Source organism: Labrus bergylta, chromosome 11, assembly GCF_963930695.1.
Source record: "Labrus bergylta chromosome 11, fLabBer1.1, whole genome shotgun sequence".
NCBI classification, from domain to species: Eukaryota; Metazoa; Chordata; class Actinopteri; order Labriformes; family Labridae; genus Labrus; species Labrus bergylta.
Window position 1 is genome coordinate 12737470 of NC_089205.1, and position 16121 is coordinate 12753590.

Consider the following 16121-nt stretch of genomic DNA (forward strand, 5'->3'; position numbering starts at 1 on the left):
CTTGTTTCACTAACATCTGTGCATTTCAGTGAAACCATTCACACATCCTGGTCCTCCTTTGTAAAATCAGTCTTTTGCCATCTAAACCTGGTGATCAAGGACTCAGTCCAAACTGGCATTTTGTCTGATGTGATAGGAGAGAGAGTGGATGGTGAACTGAAGCTGCTTGTAACAATCACTCCTTTGTGCTGGCTGACAGTAAATGTATGACTATTGAAAGATCACTCACTTTACCACCTTCTCTGAAAGGGATACCATTTCCCCTCCAACCCCCACTGCACGACACCGAATCACGACTGTATCAGAGCAGGCAAACATATCACATTCATTGCATGCTGTTTCAGTTTCCAAACTGTTTCCTTGACCCGGGAGGCAAACTGAGAGGTGTGGGGCTCGCACAACACTCATAACTGAGCTTTTCTCGCCTCCCACTATTGGCTTGTAAAGTCAAAGTCACCCTTTTTGTCCGAGTGTTGAAAATCATTTTTTCTGCTTTTAGGGAAAAAAACAAAACATTTTACAGTAAAGGGTGGACATGAGTGCAAAAATACACTCTATAAAGCCCAAGGCCAAAAGAGAAGGTCCAACTCCCTATAGTGAAATGACAAATCTCCAGCCGTCATGTACTGACCTTTATGTTTGACACTTTAACCTGGCTTGCTTTACAGTCATGCATCCATTAGATCTACAGTACCTGCTCAATAAATACCAGCTGAGAGCAAAGATACGAGATAAAACCAGAGCCCACAGAGGGAAAACATGATTGGAAAGCTTCGGTCTGTTGGCTTCGTTCTTCTTAATGGTGAGCTCATTCATGCAAAGAGAGAAACAAAGAGAGGTTGAGAAGGACTGGAATAAGGGACTGTGTGTGATAAAAGCTGATTTACGCCTGCTGTTAGGGGCATCATCTTCTCTCTGATTAGTCTACTCGAGACGTAGCTCCCCTGAGCACTGATTATGTGCTTACAGCTCCACACACCTGCACACTGAGCAACAGCTACACCCATGCTTACCCTACATGCAAGAAGAGCTCTAGATCGGAGACAGTATTGTGTTTCTATCAGGAGGAAAAAAGGCACACCAAGCCGAAGTGTCATTTAAAGGGGATCAGTACCGAGTACAACCATCTTCCTGTAAAGCTCTGACCAAGAGTGTGTGGACTTCATGAATATGTTCTAATATTTTAAGATGCATACACAATGGAATCAATCATACTCCGTCAGGCATCAATAATAAGCAATAAATATTTATGCTCTGAACAAATTTTTGTCTGATTTGTTGTTGCTCCATCTGAATATATTACATATTTTAGCTATGCTAAAAGCCTGGGTACAGGTCGGGCAAAGTTTGGTCCTAAATGAAATATCTCAGTTGTGGGATGGATTGTTGTTGATTTTATCACAGATACTCATATCTTCCACAGGGTTTGAAATTCAAGCATGTTGGAGATCCTTGAGCTTTTCTTCTAGCTATGAGTTGATAAAATTTAAAAATGATACTGTGGTTTATATCCCAAATACATGCCAAGGTGACATTCTTATTTGCCCCCCAGGTATACTTTGTGTTTATTGCTAGCTAGCTAATGTCAGCATGCACAGAATAAACTGAGTGAGAACATGAAACAAATATTTGGTAAATAACAAAAAAAGACTAACATTTTAAGCTTCTTAGCATACTGCCTACAGCCTTAGCAGCTGGCATGCCTGCAGACTAAACTGTTACTAAACAGGATATGTAGTGCACACACCACATGAGCAGAGCAGCTGCATGGAGCTTCAGTCCTGAGTCTACATACACAGGATGTATTCAGGCACAGTATTGAGCGTAGGTCAACTATGTTTTATGAGCCCAACACACTATCACTGAATGTTGGGAGGAAAGTAGAAGTATGAAATACACTCTGAGTTTCTTTCATGCACTCACAGGGAAGATCAAACGCTAACTATAAGGGGCCTGTGTTGACGACTGGATTGATTAAAACGGAAACACATCTGTTCCATCGGACAGATGTGAGAAAGATGAGTCAAAAAGGTAATAAAAAGATGTCTGTCTGGTTTCTGGATGTGTGGCAACTTCACAATCAGAAAGGGTTTTCATTTTTTAATCAAAAGGTGAAGAAAAGAAGATAAAACAGGTTAAGGAAAATGATCCGGGGAAAGTTGAGTCTGACTTTGACATTTACTTATACTTTTAAAATGTGTTTGCCTTATTCTAAAATGATATGGACTTTGTGTCAGATCACTGATTACAGTAATACTTTGTGTGCGCCCACCACAAACAGTAAAGAGATGACATTATTGAACCAAAACCTGACTGAACCACATTCAAGCACCTGTGCACATGTAAGACCACACGTCCAAGTTCTTCTTCTCCCAGAGCACATTTTGACCTATTATCGTCTGCCCTATTTCAGTTTGTCCCAGATGTCTCAGCCAAAATAAACTGTGTACATCTGGAGCAGGTTTTTCGGATTCCCTTCACCAGTTATCGCCTCTGTCCTCCAAAGTGCTCCCCTGACATTGGATCTGCAAATCTGTGTGATGTTGCTGTTCATGCGGATGTGTGTGAATGTCGTCCAGCAGGAGGTCAATGGTGTAAAATGGTAAAGCGTTTTTTTTTTTCATCAAATATTACCTCATTCTCAATTTACCGTATTTTCCGCACTATAAGGCGCACCGGATTATAAGGCGCACCTTCAATGAATGGCCTATTTTAGAACTGTTTTCATATATAGGGCGCACCGGATTATAAGGCGCATAGAATAGAACGTGTTTACAACTGAAGAAGGCTGGGAGATATTGTGAATATATAAATATATAGTAGTTTTATATAAATATAAAACTACGTTTTATACGTAGTGCATTCACAATAACTCAACATTGTTCAAACGTTAATGTGCATATTCACAATATCTCCCAGCCTTGTTCAGTTGTAAACACGTAAAAGAAACACAGTCTGATACCGCTAATTCAAACGTTAGTGCATAACTCAACATTGTTCAGTTACGTATAACACGTAAAGCTCACTTTTTCAGTTCATTCCCCGTCCACGAATCCCTCGAATTCTTCTTCTTCAGTGTCCGAATTGAACAGTTGGGCGAGTACGGCATCCAACATGCCCGGCTCCCTCTCGTCATTATCCGAGTCAGTGTTGCTGAGCGCCGTGTACAACCAGTATGGATCAACCAATTAACCAATTGATCCATATATAAGGCGCTCTGGATTATAAGGCGCACTGTCGTTTTTTGAGAAAATTAAAGGCTTTTAAGTGCGCCTTATAGTGCGGAAAATACGGTAAATTGGAATCAGCATAGGTAATGTATCTTGTAGAAAAACACATTATCTTGACAAGTTTTTTTTTCCCTGACTTGCTTTGATTAAAGCATTTTTCTGGATTTTCCTCTCTGACTCTGTGCCCATATCCCTTTCTTCCCTTCCATGATATAGGCCCCAAAAATCACTGACAGCAGCAAACCCCATCGCACAGTATCTGAGCTACTGCAGATGTTCCGTAAAGAAAAACAAAGCATCCCGTCATGCTCTCCCACCTGCCCCGTAGTATTACATAAACACACAAAATGGTCCCATTGTTTTTACCATCTGTCCCTTTTGTTTCTCTGTCCAACTCGGAGATTGTGGCACCCGTTTTGCTGATACAACAGTGCTGTTGCTGATGATGTGTTGTCTCTCTCAGGGGCCGGGCATCCATTAGTGCTTCATGACCAGTTTTGTGCCTAAGCAGTCCCAGTGCATGCACAAGTGTTTGTCTTTTCATTCCCTCCACCTCTCTCTCTCCCTCTCTAACCTGAGCCCTCGGGAGAAACACCCACTCTGGCCCTGATGATATATTGCAACGATTAAGTGTCATAATCATCCTCAGACTAGGGACAGATCTAGCTAATTGGGTGGAGCAACAAAGTGTGCCCCCATGTGGTGGGGTAGGAAAATACTTTAGAAGTGATGCTATGGATGGGTGTTTTATCAGAAAATAGAACAAATGTATTGATCCCCATCTTTCTACTGTTTTTTGATGTTAATAGTGTTTTGATGTTAATAGAAAAGTGACTCAACGGAATCAATGAGAGTTTGCAAATATCTGTTTTTTTTCTACTGCAAACATCAATAACAGAAAATGTGGTGAAGAATAGAAATGAATGTTTTTTGGATCATAAAAACTGCCAGAGCAGCTGTTCATTATTAGACAACTCTCAGTGACTTTAAGCCGGCAGTCGACATGTCACTTAAAGGGACCTCGCCCAATAACTTTAGGGCTTTAATCCAAGGATTTATTCTACAAAAATTCCCCACTTTAAAGTTTTAAAGAATAAGGTTTTTTGTTTTTTACTCTGCTATAACATGTTTAATTCTGCTTTAAAATGGCCTTTGAATGTGGGGCTCTAAGGGGATTGACTCGCTTTTGGAGTCGGCCCCATGTGCAGTTTTTCATACATCCACATAGGCTTCATTTTTCAACTCCACATGGTGTAGCTTGAGCATTATGCCACTCAAGCTACAACACTGCCATCAAGAAAGCACAAGTTCATAAAAAGCATTTGTTAGATCACAAGAATAAATAATGATAATTATGAAGGGAAAATACATTTGGTTCATTTTAGGATACTATCTTGTACATCTTATTAAATTCTTGTTTTAGAGTCAAGTTAGGTAACAGGGGCTGATAAAGTGTGGACGGTAAGCATGTCTGCATGTAAATGTGAATGATATGAGCTGTCATCATTTTAGTTGATAACACTTTGCATAATTCTTGTGCCAGCCTGTTTTATTGCAGCCTATACATTTCTTTATACATATTTATAGCCCCTGTTCCATTCTCTTGAATTATTGTAGTGGCTTCTGGTTATTCTTGGAGACATAGTACGTTCACATGTCAAACATTTCTCCTCTCTCTTGAAGCTTTTTAGAAAATAATGGGACACATTCCGTTTCTCATTCAGCCCCAAACAGTACCATACTGTTGCGTTTTTTTACAGGGTGATGACAGGACAGCCTCTATATTTGGCTAAGATAACAATGATACAACAGGTAAGCTAAGCATTGTCGAAAATGTTACAGAGTGGTTGTGTAAATTGTGTGTGTGTGTGTGTGTGTGTGTGGTGGTGGTGGGGGGGGGGGCTTCCCTGTCTGTTTCAATGAATCATCAGGTAATAAACCATGACTAGCTGATACACACAGGAGGTTTTCCAAATGGTAAATTACCAAATTAATGTGATAAACGTTATAAATAATCATCAAAATACACCCTCAAAATGAAATTTAAAAAATAATAGTAAAAAGTGTCGTTCTTACAGCTCGGTGAAGGCCCGCAGCGCAGTAATCAGTGATGACAACATCTTGAGTTTTAATGTTGGTCTATGTTCCAAATGGTTAGTCCAGGATCTTTACCTGAAAAACACAAAGAAAGCTTAATGGATTAAAGAGTTTACACAAAAACACAAACACACACACACACACACACACAACAGCAGTGTCAGGAGGAAGAAACAGATGGCAGCCGTTCTTCAAGGTCCAGCAGTTTTCTTCTGCATCATCTGGCAAATGTTCTGGATGTAAGCAATTTGAAGCACAGCAGTTTGTCTTTACCTCTGGTACTCACACAAAGACACACACACACACACACACACACACACACACGCACACACGCACGACAGTGAGACAAACCCACAACAAATGTGTGCAGTTATGATGGTGGCTCAGTGGGTCAGAATCAGTCCTCTCTCAACTGGAAGGTCGGGGGTTTGATCCCTGCCTACAGCCACATGTCTGATGTGTCCTTGGGTAAGACACTTAACCCCAAGAAAGAAGAAGCTTATGAATGTGTACGTGTGTAAGCACTGTGTATAAAAACGTTTTGAGTCGTCAGAAGACGATACAAGCCACATGGTGACCAGCATAAAAAAAAAAACAAAGTTCACTTTTTTTTGCAAATTGAGGTTGATAGTATAATTCACACAGAATAGAAAGGCTGAAACGTATCCATTACAGAGGTGTAATGGAAAGGTTGGCAAACAACATAAAAGCCTGTAGCTGGAAGAATCCCATGCAGCATAAAAAAGTAAAAATCTGAGGAAAACATTTTACTTTGTAACGTCAGTTTGGTGTTTCTTGCTCTCTTGAAGCCAACCGACAAGTCTGAAATATCAAAGTCTCCATCTGTAACATTTGACTCCCTCACAGACTGATGAGAGAAAGATTGTGCTTTGTTGCTGTTGAGTTGTTGCTTTTTACCAAATATGTCAAAATGTTATCAAATCATTCAGTTTAGTTTTGTGAGTTTCTTTACGTTTTTACTTTATACTTTTCCATAGCTGCATTTATCAACCAAAAGATCAATATGATCATTTATCATTCCTTTACAGCACATGGTCATCCCAACACACCTGCATAAACAGTGCTTCCTTAGACTGATTTTAAGTTATTGCTCATTTTAGACAGTTGTTGTATCCAAAAGAAGGGAAGGAAATAGCTGTGGAAAATATATCCCTTTAAACTTTCTGTTCTGGATGTGAGTCACTAACAAGCAAAAACATCGACCAAATTGCACCGACCAATATTTCTTTTTACATCTTAAGATGACTATAAAAGATGACTTATACTGCAATAAAAAAAAAACCTTGATGTTGAAAAGAGTATGCTTAAAACCTTTGAGAGAAAATTCAAACAAGCTTTTTAACATAGCTATTATTGTATAATGTATTAAATACAGGTGTTGCAAATTAGCATTTTGCTATAAACACTTAGAGCAGTGCATCCGGAACTTTATACATCCAAAACTGTTACAGCACCAATGTTACTGTATGTGCATGTCAAATAAAAATACATTTTCTTTTCTTTCTAGTATTGCACAAACATCAGAACGTTTACTAGGATGTATAACGAGTAGATAATCGTGAGGCTTGATGTTGAAGCTTGAAGCTAAGCTTAACCAATCCGACACAATTCCTATATCTGCCATTGCAGACTTGCATATTGTTGTCCCAGTTGTTTATTATCTTCTAAATTTAAAGAGAACAGGAAAAAAAAAAACAGGTAAAGTAACTTCCCTGCTCCAGCTCATCATCCTGGATCCAGATATTATTGTCTTGCATGGTTGTCACAGGGCTGTGATGAGGTCACAGCAAATTGTAATGAGATTGCCGCACACATTAATGAAGTTATTGGGGATTTTAATGAGGTCACAGCATACAATGATGAAATCATTAGACTAGTGTTGATGCTTATGTTAATCTCATATACGCACACATACACATTCATTGCTTCCTGTAACACCAGAAGGCTACATCCTCTCCATGATTGCTGAAGATGGAAGCAAACTTGATTAATGCTTATTAATGCACTTTATGCTTAAGGAAAGTGTATTAGCATATAATACACCACGATCTGACCTCAATTGGTAAGGTCAATATTTGAAAATCTGTTCAGTTGTAGTAAGTTTTATAGTAGAAGTTAATACTCATATCTACCCTCATCTGTCGGGACATGAACTATTATGTTATAGGCCACAGAATCTGTAGGTTATATTGGGGAGCCAAACATTTCTGTTTCCAATAGACAAGTTAGCTTTTCACCATGTGAAGTCGCTGAGCGTACATGTTTAATATTGTAACCATGCCAACAAAGGTACCTTAAACTTTTAGAATAATTCAATTGAACCAAGCCTAGCCCACAAAGTAGTTCTAGAGCTGATGTTGACAACAGGTTTGAAGAATTGAGTTTGGCATTTCAGCTGCTGTCATCCCGCGGTTTTTGTTTTCACACCAGACCATATTTGGAACCCATGGAGGGGCGTTTCTAAAATGATAATCCAGTGTTGTAACTACAGTTAGATATCTTACCAATACTGTAGCCATACCCTAAAGCATAACGTGTTGTGTCTCCTATTTCACTCCAACTTGGGCCATCATGTACAAAATAAGATGGGGCTATCAGATCAGATCAGAAATACTTTATTAATCCCAGGGGGAAATTCGGTGTTACCATTGCTCTTCACACAATACAGCAGTAGGAAATACAATAAAATAGAGATAACAAAATAAGCAATCAGTACCAAGTAGGGCTACTATAATAAGATACTCGATAAAGCAATATTTACATTATGAATGTACAAGATGAACTGTGTTAAACAGATATTGCACGGTGTAAAGGTGTGCAGATATTGCACAGTGTATTGACCAGTTTGCAGACAGATTGCACAGTTTCAGAGTTAAATAAATACGTCCAGGTTAAATAAATATATTATTTTTAAAGTCATATAAAGAGTTATAAAGTCTGATGGCCACAAGCATGAATGACCTCCTGTGTCGTCCTGTGGTGCATCGTGGGGGAATCAGTCTTGCACTGAATGTGCTCCTGTGTCCGACCAGTACACTGTGGAGTGGATGTGGGACATTGTCCAAGATGCTACGCAGCTTTGACAGCTATTTGATCATCTTTCAGTTTATGATCATACCAATGATTTTCTCAAATGTATGACTTTGATTACTAAGCATGCGTATCATGGAATGGCCACCAATAGGGACTTCAGAGGTCTTTAGACTGTTGGATGTTTACTTTTTACTTTCACCATTGTTCTTGTTTAAGTGAGATATAAGCACAACATCAATGCCCTTTGAATCTTACAGGAAGACCTTCAATGTTACAGTTTTAAGTTTAAATTTTGCCTGTTTGTGTTGAAATTACCACACAGCAATTCTGTATTACTTAAGCATTAAACTCTAAATATAAAATACAGAGCAGGAAGCTCGTGAAATAAATCAGGGCCAAGAAGTATTGGTCAGTGTTTGCCAAGATGCTCCTTTGACGATTTATTCCAGCCCTGAGTAGAACAACATGCTTTGAAGCTTTGAATACACAGTGAGCACCCATGTTTCATCATCACAGTCTCTTCCTCAAATGGACACTTTTGAAAGCAATATTGCACCCTGTAACATCACCATCATTAAGGTTCAAGTAGCCAATCAACAACCTTACTTCCAAAAATATAACATGCACCATTTAAATTCATCTAAACAGTCTTAGCAGTATATCAGCACTACTGGAGCATAACAAGCTATTTTAGCTTCTATGCAAGCAGGTAAAAGGTGAAATACAATGTTTTGGAAAAATCAACTTTTAAGGCAAGCTGATTGATAAAGTAATTATTTTCTGTCTTTTATCTCTGTTTTTGGTCTCCACCACCTCTGTATTAGTACACCTAGCTAGTGAGGTTATTATTTTAGCTGGTTTCTCAGTATGTTTGTTCTGCTGTTAGTGACTCAGTACGGACTTTACAGTGGTGAAAATGCTGTTACTAAAAACAATTACTCAATGAGAAGAGTGAATTAGTATTTTCTTTTCTTTGAGAGGCTGGCCATCCAAAACACTGAAGCCAAAGGAAGCTGTACATTCAGTACTCAGTTCATTACACTAACACATGTTTTTAATATGTCTATAGTTAAACAGAAATTACTATAACTGCTTTTAAATCAGGTCTTTACATCGTGCATGACCTAACCAACTACAAAAATAGACTCTAAAACAACCAACACAGGTGACAAAACCTAGCTTACACTCTGCAAACAAAGACTGTATAAGAAATGGATAACATGGCAGCATCACAAAAGTGAAGCCAAAATATTGTACTACTGTGTAGGTCATAAGCTCTACCATGTTAACAGATCGGACATGGGTCACGCTAGAAAATCAAAATGCACGGCAAATACATTTTGCTCAAACATGGTTCCTGTATCTAAAGTTCTTGTTGTGCTGATTGATGTCCAAGTGTTACTTTTTTGGAGAAATTTGGTTTTAATTAGTTATTTTATGCTTTAAAAAAAGTGGTCAACTTCCATGAAAGACAGCCCTGTTGATAAATGTGGCAACACTGTGCTCACAAAAAAATTAGCAGAGAACAGCAGAAACAGTGAGAGGACACATGACAAACACCAAAGCTAGAGTCATTAAACTTTCTGACAACTGTCAAGTGTCTGCTTCAAACAAACAAATCTGTTCTGCTGTGGACTCTATGGACCCAAGGGAACTTTTTTTTTTTTCACACCTATAACAAACATGTGTTTGTTTTGGTAAGCGGAATGGGCAGAACCAGCTCATTCTCTCAGTGACCAATAAAGGGGATATTTGGCCTGATTTTTATACAATGGTCTCTAATGCAGTTAATGTCTGCAAACATATGTAAGGGATATAAGTATCTATACTGTTCCCCTTTGTTTTGATCCCTTTAAGGTAGATACACTCCGAGTGGGCATGTCTGAGGCTTTTTGCCGATTCAACATGTTGAATCGGAGGCGACTAGTTGTAGAGAGAAATCACTCTGATTGGATCTGAGTCGGCTACACTGGGAATGAGAAGAGAAACCAAAGTGAAGAGAAATGTTAAGAGGGCACGCACGGAAGTCTCTCATGTAACGTCAATGCTGTCTCGTTATCTCAGGACATTTTCTCAAAATGAGGGTACAAACCCTGCTGTTTGTATGTCGTCAAGTTATTGCCTCTCGCGCATGTGATGCAATCACTTATTTGTGAAGAATGCCGTACCGTATTGGTCCGAATATAAGACGACCCTGATTATAAGACGACCCCCGTTTTTCAACACTCACATTTAGAAAAAAAGATTTGCAGACCAGATCTTGTTTTTATAAAGAACTTTTTTTAAAGAACTTCATTTTATTTGAAAATAACAATATTAAAAACCTATGCTCCTATAAAGGCCTATTTATCGTTATATGCTACAGCACTTTTCAAAACAAAGTTTTTCACAAGGTAAAAATATGTACAGTATGATTCAACATTAAAATCAAGCAATATTATCAACATTTTTAAATAACAGAGAAAATACAGGCCACATCTTTAACTAAACTAAAGCTCGCCAAACTTCTCCTCCGATGTCTCCTATTCGTCACACACGTCCTCCGCCCCGCTGTGTTCGCTCTCACTGTCATCGCTCCCCTGCTCCTCCCAGAGCGCGTCATGTGTATTGACATTTAAAGGGACAGGCGAACAATTAGAGCTGTGCTCTGAATACTAGACCCCGAATTTCAGACGACCCGACTTTATCGAACCTATTTTGATGGGGAAAAAGGCCGTCTTATATTTGGACCAATACGGTAATTGGCAGTAGGCTTCTATCAGTTTTGGTGTGAACAGTGCGACTTTTTGGCCCGACAGCGGCAGAAAAAACACGACGCAGCAGTTGCTTTTCGCCGCAGCTTGTTCTTTAGTTGTCTGTTTGGTGTGTAGCAGCCTTTAGAGACAACACAGCTCAATCATCAAGGGGCCAATACACTGACGACTTGTTTTAACACAAGCCTTTCAGCGGAAACCAATTCTAGAAAAAAAGATTGCAGATTCTTCTTGCCAATCACAATATTTACATTACACACCTTTTGCACTGCATTTCTTTCTTATTTTTTTTTACAGAAAGGAAATGTCAAGGTGAAGCAAGGTTGATGAGGCATTTCACTGTCTTAGGTCTTCTCTAACAATATTGACAAGTGGTGTTATTCACATCAAGAGTTTTCACACATCACAGCTGTGACACCCTCAGTGTCTCAAGTGTTATATTGCTGCTGCATAACAGGACATCTGGACCATGCTGAGGAGAGAAGGAATTGCCAATAACACTTAGTATTTGCTTTTACATGCATGCTTGGAGATCTGTATGGGTGGGATTTTAAAAATGGAACAGATAGGTAAATTTGATGTGAGTAAAATATACATCTATTTCCCTCAGAGGACTCCAAAAGTAAGATTTCAGCCAAAGTGATCTTTCGGTGGGGTCTTCAAAGGGTGAAGCAGAGGTCTGGCATTAAGTGGGTCCAGGGGGTCTCTGAGCTAAGTACCAAGACATCAGGATGGCAGCTTGGCATCACCAAGCCCTTCTGGCAGTTTCTGTTGTAGTTGGAGTTCAGTTAGGCGCCAGGGTCTCTAAAGTAACTGCCAAACAGAGGCTCCTCTCCTTTCTTCCTGGATAAAAGTGGTCCCTCTTCATTCCATCATTTAAATAGACAAAACAAGGTGAAAATGGGACACTGGATGGAAAAAGTGAATTGTTTATATGCTGAAGTGGCAGCCACTGACAGTGCAGCTATAAAGCTCCCTGCTCGCCGCGCAACATTTGCTGACTCGTCTACTCCATCTTGATTAAGTTTAATAACCCTCATCCCTCCATCTTCCCTCTTTCCCCTCTCCTGGCTTACGTTCCATATGTGCCTCCATCTGTGTGCTGTCTCACCTTTTTCATTTTCACATTCTTCTACATGCTGCAGGTTTTTGTGTGTCTTGCATCCCCAACTCAGAGACTCACAAACTTACACCTCTACAACATGACCAATAACACAACACCATCTGGAGCCAGCTGCAAGTCCAGCATTGTGATGTTTTTTTTTTTCATTTCATTGTGATCCTCTTTGAACTCTTCATGTTGCACAAGAGCTGCGCAATTAATTCCATTTTGGTGGTCAAAATGATATGAACATGCACAAGGAACAGAAAAAGGAAATCTCAAATGCATGTATCATATTTTAAAGTTAGAATGAATCACTTGATACGTGATCAATATATTTACACCATTTGGCCAATCAGATGTGGCATCAGCTACCAGTCAGCTAACCCATAATCCTCTAGTTGGTGTTGGTTGGCGATCATTTAGCACGGGTGCTTATAGAGAAGCCAAACGAGTAACGCTTAAATACTTTAGTAGTAACTAGTAACTGTAAAAGTTGCAAATTTTCAGTTACTTGCTCCACACTAGTGGTAAGAACAACTTAAATTAGCATTGTAACATATCAGGTCGACAGTTAGTACCTAAGCAGCTCCAGCATGAAGGGACGGCGTGTGAAGGGGAGGAGAGATGCTGTCAAGCAAATGAGTCATGAAGACGACTAACCTCAAAAGGGAGCTTCGTAGCCTGTCAGTTTGGAATGATTTACCAGTGTGCGTGTGTGTTGTCCCAGTTTGTTGTGCAAATGTGTGAGTGACAGAGCGAGATGAAGAGTCCCTGCTTGTTCTGTAAAAAGCTTCTTGCTGATGTTCCTCACACTCAAGAGAACTGTCCATTTACTGATGTTTTGTTAAAGGCTCATTATTGTCTCGGAGCAGAAGAGCAACTCTGGAGTCTTGAGAGAGAGAGACACACTGCATCTATTCTCATTACCGCTGTGTAAGTAAAACAGTAACCACAAGTGTCCAACACCTACTAGCCGAACAATGATGTTGGAGGAAAGAGGAAATAAACTGACATATTCATGACAATATACACATCGTTTGTACAGCTAAATATATTGAATGCTGTTGTGGGTGGAAGAAGCAGAAGTTAAAAACAAACAACCAGACATTGGAGGTCAGGGGACGGTGAGTTCTGAGCCTTAGAAACCGTTCTGTGATTTAATTTTCAGCTCCAACAGACACCAAAAAAACTCCACGTAAGAGCAAAAAAGGGGGAAGGGGGTGATGAGGGGAGGATAGATGGCGGGCACAGACAGATGCACTGACATTTCCCAAACTATTCCTGTGGTCCCACAGTGTGTACTTGCTCTATCCAAACACTGCTATTCCAGGACGGTGTGTCCAACAGTGCGGAACCTGGACAGGCTGTTTACAGAGCAGCTTCATATAAAGAGAAGAAGGCAACATTTTGGCTGTAAGTGTATATGAGGTATTGTAATTTACACACATATAGACTTAACTGTTATCATTCAGAGTAATTTTTCCATGAACAAAAAAAACGTAGAAACTACACACTAGTAAGGTCATCATTTTTGATAAATAAGAAACAGGTAGCTGGAAACATATATTTGGTTTTAATAAAGGACGGAAAACAGATTAACGCATTGGTTTGTTATTCAGAAACTACAGATTTACTGGTAAAATCTGAAGTGTCTGTCCTTACATGGCATTAATGTGGCAGCTGTATGGAGACACTTGATTTAGCATCTTTTTGTGATTGGCATGTGAAGGGTGGCGTAACTCAAACAACACCCTGCACAATCTGTGCTACAATTTCCATCTAAAGCCTCAGTTTCCCTTCTCTGCTTATCATTTTTTACGGCTTCTCTTGTCACGATCTTCATGTCATGCTGTACTCCCCAGGTCCAAATGACCTTTTATTTCTTAATGATCTGTCAAAATAGATAATTTCTTATCTTACATTTCTTCATGTTTTTATAGGTTTGAAGCTCAGCCATACATACAGCATGAGCAATCATCACATACAGGGTGAATAGCAAACAGCTGTTACAGCTAAATGGTAAATACACTTGAGCTTGCATAGCGCTTCACTAGTGTTCTGACTAGTCAAAGCTCTTTTACATCACACACCTACCCATTCACATACTGAAGGCAAAGGTTGCTGTAGTGTCAATCAGTATTAGCTGAACCTTTACAGCCGTCCCCGCCCGCAGCTGCACTGGTATCAGCAGATTTTTAAATTGAGGAAGGCTATAGAATTGTATTTCATTCCTGCTAGTATATTAATGTAACATGACGTAATTCAATAAAAATAAAAAATATGATCCTGTTAGCATTGTATCACAGTTGAGAAAGTATGGAAGAAATATTGCATCGTTTGTTAATTAAATGTGTAAAAGAATCCGCTTCTGAACAGATTTCTTCCTTGTGTCAGTGTCTTCCTGCATCTTTTCCAGCCTCAGCATCATAAGACTGTTATATACAATCTATGGTCAGCACTAGTTTATGAACATTCACAGCCTTGTTCATGCTCAGTGTAGAGTCAGGAGGAGGCTTTAATCAGTGTTGGTCAAGTTACTTAAAAATATACTTAATTATTTACAACGTATTACTTATTCAAAGGGAAAATAAATTGCTTTACTTGTTACACAACCGCCCAAATTAATTGGTTAATTCATCACATTTTCAGTATTTAACACTTGGACAGAAGCAAAAAGACGACTATGTAGTTTAACAAGCAGCCAGCCTGTAGTGTTTACACCCACCAACACTTAAAGTTTGTCCACAGTGACTGCACACAGCATTCTGTATCTTCCTCTCAGGGGAACCTGCTGGGTTTACATTCAAAATCGGACAAAAACAGCAGATTCCCGAATAATGGCTGAAGTTGCAGAAGTTAGCAAGAGAGCTAAAAACACAGAGTTGAATCCATGCTCTATTTTCTAGAAGCAGTCCCCCACCCCCAAGTGCCATGCATAAGTGTGTTTCTACATGAAATTATGTGCAGAGTTGAATTGATTACAAACTCTTCAGACAAGCTTGTACGATGCATGTTGTGATGTCTGTTTGACACAAACCAAACACACCTACATTGCAGATTCTGGCTCGATCTCGCTGTTGTAGTTTCAATATTTATAAGACATGTTTCGAATGAAGCCCTTCAAGACAGATCTTTGGTGATTTGGTACAATTTGATAATGGCTCAGGTGAGCCTGAGAACTGTTTGTGTTGTCCTTTACTCTTTAGATTGTGTTTCTGAAAATGTGTTCCTAAACACTTGCCACAAAGATCTCATTTCGTTGGGAAACGTCTGAGGGTCAAATGGATGATAGACACTACACAACAAGCTCAGTCCAGAAATGATGCATCACATGGGAATTATAATGGTTTCTCATGGTTTGTGTCTAGATGAGTTATGTAGTCCTCTGTGTCAGGAGCAAATGCTAACTGAATGTAGCGACAAATATGTCTTTCAACAGTCTGACTCACACATGCCCTGTGTTCACTTCTTTGGCAATCCTTTTTTTTTTTCTTTCACTTGCTCTGCTTCTTTATCTCCTCTCCCACTTGATTCTCGCTCTCATCCCACTCTCTCAGCGGGGAGGAGGGACAGACACTGCTAAGCTATTGCTCCTTCTGGCTTGGTGTTAGTTTCAGTGTCAGGTTTTTTTTTTTTTTTTTTTACTTTCAACTGCAAGTCAACTAACAAATGGCAATTATTACAATTATTAAAGATGTAACCAGATCTCCGTGCATCTCTGGCTCATGGTGGGATCTGTGGAGACATCGACACCTTGTCACCAAACAGTTGGTCTGAACAGGATCCTGCTGCTCCAGGAATCATAATGCAATCAGCCAAGTCCATTAAAATGAGCTCCACAAGTTACTTTCATGCATGGATGGAACATAACACTCGAAAAAT

At 39.4% G+C, this 16121-nt stretch overlaps 1 protein-coding gene across 2 annotated transcripts in view; it reads right to left on the minus strand.

The window, feature by feature from the left end:
• sphkap (SPHK1 interactor, AKAP domain containing) overlaps positions 1 to 16121 on the minus strand; it is a 109658-nt gene that overhangs the window by 49024 nt on the left and 44513 nt on the right. For both annotated transcript variants that reach the window (XM_065960678.1, XM_065960679.1), the window contains exon 2: positions 5307 to 5402. In XM_065960678.1, coding sequence (XP_065816750.1) covers positions 5307 to 5350 — 44 coding nt within the window. In that variant the 5' untranslated portion in view covers positions 5351 to 5402. The remainder of the gene's footprint in view (positions 1 to 5306; positions 5403 to 16121) is intronic.